The sequence below is a fragment of the Nelumbo lutea genome, chromosome 7, assembly GCF_056320005.1.
Source record: "Nelumbo lutea isolate HS-2025 chromosome 7, American lotus-T2T, whole genome shotgun sequence".
Lineage (NCBI taxonomy): Eukaryota > Viridiplantae > Streptophyta > Magnoliopsida > Proteales > Nelumbonaceae > Nelumbo > Nelumbo lutea.
The window spans coordinates 48,349,903-48,357,233 of record NC_142690.1 but is presented as its reverse complement, the minus strand read 5'-3'; the positions used below and the strand labels follow the sequence as shown (position 1 = coordinate 48,357,233).

The 7,331-nt window shown below is 43.5% G+C and overlaps 1 protein-coding gene across 1 annotated transcript; it reads right to left on the bottom strand.

Moving 5' to 3' along the window:
• Window positions 1-675: 675 nt before the first annotated feature.
• On the bottom strand, window positions 676-1,870 carry LOC148846296 (polygalacturonase inhibitor-like). Its single transcript, XM_088952885.1, has one exon. The coding sequence runs from the start codon at window positions 1,816-1,818 to the stop codon at window positions 841-843; it is 978 nt and encodes a 325-aa protein (XP_088809011.1). The 5' UTR covers window positions 1,819-1,870; the 3' UTR covers window positions 676-840.
• Between the last annotated feature and the right edge of the window lie 5,461 nt (window positions 1,871-7,331).

Sequence of the window (7,331 nt, the reverse complement as noted above, 5' to 3'; positions counted from 1 at the left end):
TATTAAAGAAAAATAAGTTTGACAAAGAATATCTATTTTTATTGATGAGAGAAATAAAATACAAATTTAAAACCAACCTAAAAATGGAGTTGGTTTTCTATGTGGTGGCTAGCTAACAATTCAACCTTTTGGGTCATATGTATCAATCCTTGATGCCATTATTAAACAATAATAAAAATTAAAAAAAAGGTGAAAACATAAGTACAAAAAATACAAAAAAAGAGAAAAATATTTGGATACATCTCTAATATCATATATTCATCATATTAAACAAAAAAGAAATATAACAAATAAGATTAACTTTTATAAACATAGAAATATAAAAGAATATAGAAAATTTTAAAATATATTATTTACTATCATCATCGTCATCAATATCATCATAAAAAAATTGACAATTTTTATGAAAAATCTGATAGATGAGCGGGCTAGTGGCAAAACTGAATATGGAATTTCACTTACAAATTCAAGACTGCAATAAGAGTCTTCCAAACAACAACCTGCAGGCCTTTCACCCTTGAAGAACTCTATTGAAAGCTATAGAAAGTTAGAAACCCTAATCTTTTAGGGTCTAATCTGTTTTCTTTTTAGATATGGTCTAGATCATATCTCATTATTAGCTTGGCTACGCGGTGGAACTCAAACGTAACAAACAAACAAACAAACTAGTCAACATTTGTAGGCTAAATACATCACATTGCCAAAATGAAATATTTTCTTCTTGTCAACCATATCTATACTTCCATAGTTGATATTTCTGACTTATGAGTGATTTTGACAACTTATTCCCTCCCTCACACCAAATTTAATACACCCGAAATTTTCATTACGCCGGCCAGTCTACTTGCACTCCGGGAGGGGAGAACCACACAAACACTGATTATGGTCAAAAACTCCGGTTATCTGCACCCTCCCACCGAACGGAATCTTTCCACACAGCAGATTATAACTCACATTGAAGTAGTCCAGAAACGATAATTCGGTGATCTGGTTGGGAATGGTCCCCCAAATCCTGTTTCGCGACAAATCCAAGTACATCAAGTTCCTATGGAAGCTCACCTTGGACAGATTAAAGTTCAGTAAATTCCCCGACAAATCGATCCTGATACCACCTTCCACAGTCTCGTTCGCTTTGATTAACATCGAAGCATCCCCGACGAGCTTGTTATTTGAAAGATAGATCATCTGGAAGTTGAATCTACCTAAAGATTCGGGGATCTTACCGGATAGCTGGTTGTAAGACAGGTCCAAGACAGTGAGACTGTCATTGAATTTCCCAAACGAGTCGGGGATGCTTCCGGAGAACCTGTTGTTATCGAGATTTATCCAAATCAATTTGGGGAGATCACTGAGGAAAGCCGGGAGTGGTCCTGAGAGCTGGTTGTTTGACAAATGGAGACCCTCAAGATTTCTGAGACGGCTGAGGAAAGCAGGGATGGGTCCGGAGATATTGGTGGAGTAGATGGTGAATTGCTTGAGGTTGCGTAATTTTCCGATGAAAGAAGGAATGGGGCCAGTGAGGTTGTTTACCACGAAGAGGTTTAAGGATTCGAGGCTAGAGAGTTTGCCAATGGCCGGCGGAATCCCACCGGAGATGGTTGCTTGGGAGATGGAGAGCTGGGTGACGCGCTTGGTCGTAGGGTCGCATCTGTAGTCGAACCACTGGGTATCAAAGGATTTATTGATTGTCTGGAGGAGTCTTTGGTCGTGAAGGGTGCAGATTTGGGCGTCGGAGAAGACGAGTGGTGGGAGAGAAGATGAGATGAGAAGGAGAAGGAGAGAGTGGAGTACAGTAACAGACACCGACTGATCAGTCATGGCTAATTGTTTTTGAGTTATGACTGGATTCGGATCGACGATCAGAAGTAGTCGATTTAAGAATAAATATAAGTAGTATGGTAGTAAACCCGTGAAGTCGCAGTTGCCAGATGTTCACGCGGTTCTCTATAAACCAACAATGTTGATATGGGAAAGTGAGCCAGTCAAACAAATTAAGGGTAAATTATTAAAATACCCATCCATTTATTTTGATAAAAAATGTTTATTTTTCAAGTTTTATCTGTATATTCTTATATATGAATCACCACTCCAAACTCTTCCAATCTCTTAAAGCTATAATCTTATCTCCTTTTTATATTTTTATAAAATACGTATTGTTATTTTCCATGAAATCAACCACACTATTAATTTTATGGGTATTTTGAAAATTTTCATATTTATTTTTAAAGGAAGAAGAAGTACAAATCAATCCAACTCAGAATTTAGTAGGTCCAAAGTACATGAAAAATGCATCTTGATTATGAATTGATGTCAAATTCACGGGCAGGATGTAGTTTATAGGGGAACAAGGCTAGTTGTAAAGGGGCTGGAATTTAGAATTCTGCATCTTGTGTCTCATAGAGGTGGTCTCCTGCATGTTTATCAAAAAATTTAGGAAAGATGATTATAATTACCAAATTCAAAGAGGTTTTGTCGAGCGTTCCATGTTGTGTGGGTTGTGATATTGAGAAGGAATGCATTGGGTAGGGAGGTTTCAACAAATTACCCATACATGGTATGGCCGATTTGACTAATTTCCCTAGTTCTCCGTCTGCCGACGCTAATAATGAGGCAGCGGCTGAGGCCTTACTTTATCCGAATTGGAATTCCATCCGTTTACAAAATTGATTTTATATTAGTCAGAACTTATGCGAAATAGGCTTTCTCCAAGGAAATTGATTTTGTATTAGTTTAAAACTTTTTAATTATAATTTTTTAGTTAATTGATGTAATTGTTTTGAAATGGGTTTTAAGTTTATAAAAATCAATTTTAAAAATTTTATTCATAATTTATAATAAATAATTTTTATTACTTTATCTTAAAAATAATTACGATGACTACTTTCACTTTTATCAATTTATTGTCATATTATTATTTTTTGTTGATTAATTTTTAATTGTTAATTAATTAATCTAAAAAATATATAATCATAGATTGCTCCTACTTTCATTCTTACCAATCAATTATAAAATTATTATTTCATGAAATATTTTGAAGTAATACTTTTAAATATTTAAGGTTTCTATTAATTAACATTAAAATAGTTACAATCGTATATTAATTCTACTTTGATTTTTATCAATTAATTATAAATTTTTATCTTTGTTACTTTTTAATTTGTGTCAATTAACTATAAAAGTAATTTTGAAATCACTAATTAATTAATAATTAGATACAATTATTAATTAATAATTTAATACAAATTGTTGCCATACAGTTTGGCTAAGGGCAATGAGGTAAATTTACTCTTCAAGTTTAGAGCATGGTACGAGGACCCTGGGGCTTCGGAAGAGGTTGACCGAAGTCGAGGACAGTAAACCAAGGCAAGGACTATGGTAGCTAAGGGCTACGGTAGTCAAGGACTACTGGTTGAGGCGAGGTCCCTGGTGACCTGAGGCACTGCAAGACAGAGAGTGTCAGAGGCCTAGGGTGGATACCCGATGCGGAGGCTCCAACGCTCAAGTTAGTACGAGGTGTGAAACTGGGGGGAAAGCGAGGGTGCTCTTGGAGAAAGTCCTTAGATGCACCAGATCTCCCAGAATTAATGCTTGGCAGATAATGTGCGCGCAGGAAGTAAATGAGTGAGTAAATGTTGGATTTACTCTGTTTTGGCCCCTTTTCAGGGGCAGTTACCTCTTATTTATACTCGAGTGTGCTGGTGGTAGGTACAGATGAACGCCTCAGATGAGAGTCGTACGAGGTCAAACTACAGGCCCTGGCAGTACACCAGATAGTTAAGCGATTGGCTCTGTACGATGGCAGCAGGGCTCTCACCTACTGTGGCTGATGTCAGGAGGTGTTAGTGGGCTAGGCCCTCTAGCCCTATGTGGGCTGGGCCAAGCTAACCCACATCACTTGCCCCCCACTCCCAAGACCGAGGTGAGGCCTCAGCTTCTGCCTATAATAAGGGTGGTCATCGAAGGGAGGCTTCGGCTTCGGTCATCGGGAGTAGCAGTCGTAGTGCCTTCGAAATCGTCAGCTGAGGGGTGCCCTACAATGGCATCGCCATTCTTTGGTTTGGAAGTGTGAGCAATGAGGATTGGCCTGGTGGGGGTGTCCCGTATCTCGCACGGGCAGGTCGCCCTAGCGGGGCTTCCGTGCAGGGGACGACCGCCCTAGGAATCCTATGCTTGTCGGGTTGAATGATCCATCCGGTGGTCTGCTATAAGCGATTCTTTCGATTCACTCGGTGGGTTGCTACAAGCGGTCTCTGCGGCTCACCCGATGTCATTTCGCCTTCCAAGGAGATGCGTTAAGAGGTACGGTGAGACTGGTCCACAGAAGGGGGACTCCCGTGTTCATTGGATCTATGTCAATCTGAACCGTCGCTTTGAGCGTCATTTCATTTTTCGAGGGCTTGCTCGAGGGGCTCCCACGACCGTTGGATTTGTGCTGATCTGAATCATTGCCTTGGGTGTTGTTTCATCTTCCGAGGGCCTACACTAGGTGGCGCATCGCGGTTGGATGGCGGGAGCGGATTAGTTTCAGCCGTCAGATTTGGAGAAATCGTGGCCGTTCATTTTCCTTTAAATAGCAGCCCTAGCAGTGCCTTTCTTCTCCATTTGGACTTAGATGCCCTTGCTCTCAAGTGAACGCAGCTCCTTAACTCCCAAGTCTCCAAAACTCCTTTGCCCCTTTCTTTCTTCGGGACACTCCATCCTTTTTAGGTAATCTCACGATGTCATTTCCAGACTCTGGTCCCAAGTGCCATGAACTCCCCAACATCTCGGGAGGTAGCTCTCCTGCAACCCCCTCTCCCTTATCATCTCAAGGTTCCTTAGGTTTAGTCCCCCATCGATGGAAGGTGGCCGTTTTTAGGGAGAGGATAACCTTGGGGGGTGCCGAAGGAAGTCACCAGGGACGTGACTCTCCCCATGAAAGCATTGCCTCGGCATCGCCAAGGGAGCCACAGGGAGTGCCGCCCCAAGGGTGGCTGATACTGACGTCCCACACTCGGAGTTTGATAGCTCCTTGGACGTATGCTAGGTCAAATCCCTGGTGAAGAGGTTCCATATACCTCGGTCTTATAGCTTGAGGGTCCCCGATGTGGGTGATAGGTCGTGGACCCCCAAGGAGGGGGAAATCTGTATCTACTAGCATTTTTTAGAGTCTGATCTTAGGTTTCCTCTCCTGACCTTAATCTCCAAACTGCTAGAATGGTACGACATCGCTATCAGCCCACTCGTACCTAATGCTCTAAGGACCATCGTGGCGATGATGGTGAGGGCTCGACTCAGGGGCGTGGAGTTGACGTTGAAACTATTCCGTGCCATGTTCGTGCCGAGGAAGCGCGGAAGCCAACATGTACTACTTCCACTCGAGGAGAGGGAAGCCAATGCACAACCCCTCTTCCGTTCATGGGTGGAAGGACAAGTTCTTCTACGTTTCCTGCCCCGAGGGCTGGCGCTTCAGGTCCGACTAGGGGGAGGCCCGCGTCATCATCGAGAGATGTCCCCCACCATTCCAAGACGAAGAGGCTGCAACAGTGCTCATCTACTTGTGATGGGGACATTCCAAATGAAGTTGTTGGTGGAGGATGAGGTCCCCCTAGTCTTCGCTGGGATTAACCTAGCCCCCCTCAGTAGGAGAGGTTCCATAGTTAGTGCATCTTTCACATTTCTTTCTTTTTCTTTTTGCTGATGTGCTTCTTTTGCTGTTTCGTAGAAGTGCTAATGGACGTCAAGGAGCACTTGCTAGCAAAGGCCTAGGAAAAGCAAGCCGGGAAGAAGGCCGGTAGACAGACGCCGAAGAGGCCTGGCAACGAAGTTGCCCTCTGCCCCGAGAAAGGGGGGGGATTCGCAAGTACCCTTCAAAGGGAAACAGATGGTGGTAGCACCGAAGAGGATGATGGAGGCGCCGAAGAAGCCCATCACCAGGGGAAAAGCGCCTAAGAATCCCACAACTTGGGAAGAGGTGCCGAAGAGGACCACAGAGGGGTTTGAGGTAGGAAAGAAGAGGACTGCCGGAGACGCACTGAGGGAGGAGCCTTCGTGGAAGCTTGCCAACACAATTAGGTAGGCAGAGGAGGTGGTGTGGAGGTCCGAGCCTGGAGAGTGTTTATTTGGGCCTTCATCAGCCCCCCCCCCCATTTGGTATAGGGCGCCTCCGAAAGGACCGAAGGGGTTGGCAAAACTTTTTGCTCCCAATGGTACTCCGAGAGGGGTACTCCATCCGCGACGAGGGGGTCAGCCAGGAGCTGGTCAGCTGGTCCATTCTGCCGAGGGATCACTACTACTTTCTATAGAGTCACCCCATGGCTATTTACGATGAGTGCCTGTATCTCCTGGTTGAGATAAGATGTTCTTCAATGCTTCGTCGTATGTATGTTCATTTTATTTGTTTTTTGTTTTCACTGATCAGTTTTGTGGTAGGCCTGTCTACACTTTGTCGGCTTGGGGGACCGAACAAGGCTAGCCATGGGCCGCGTTGACAAGGTCAAGAAGGAAAAGAAGGCTGCAGAGGAGAAGCTCCAGAAGGTAACTGTTGTCGCTGAGGAGAAGCATCAAAAGTTCTGCAAGGCACTTTTAGACGAACAATTGCTTTGTGACCGCCTCAAAGTTCAGCTACTAGAGGCACGAAAAGGGCTCTCCAAAGAGCAAATATGGAGTGGGTAAGGCTGGATAGTATCGCCACAGAGGTGGAGAGACGGGCTGTCAAGGTCGAGAATAAGGCTATCGAAGCCCTAAAGAGAGCTGCCGAGGCGGAGGTGAAAGCTACCAAAGCCCTAGCTTCGGCGGAGAAGTCAAAGAAGGCAGTAGCCGAGGCAGTGGAGACGTATAAGAAGTGTTCCGTTTACTTGGACGCATTGGTGAAGTATGTTTCATCATCTTATCTCGACGGCATAATGGACACTAAGAAGGCACTCCTACTGGTGCTGTTGGATTTTGATGTCGATGGACTACAGGTGATCCTCGATGCTCCTACGGAAGACGTTGTTCCTCCTCCGGTCCATGACAAGGCACAGGCGTAGACTTCCCCTCTTGTCACCAAACTCATCAAGAGGTCCTTGTGGACTAGGCTTTACACCAGGACCCCTAAACGATGGTTGTTAGTCAAGCAGGGCTCGTCCTTTCTTATATTATTCTATTGCTGTAATAGTTTTGTTGTTTTTTTATTTAGCACAATACAATATTTTGTAAATGCTGTACAAGATCAAAATTAAATAGTGAATGAAGTGAATGAAGCCATTTTTTGTGTACATTGTGTTTTGTGTATGTTGTTTCTTTCTTTCTTCTCTCTTTTCTTTTCTTCTCTCTCTTTTCTTTTTTTTTTGTATATGAGAGGTCATTGT

Bases quoted from the DNA above. Each gene is read 5' to 3' on its own strand.
- LOC148846296 (XM_088952885.1), bottom strand. From the start codon at position 1,818: ATGACTGATCAGTCGGTGTCTGTTACTGTACTCCACTCTCTCCTTCTC.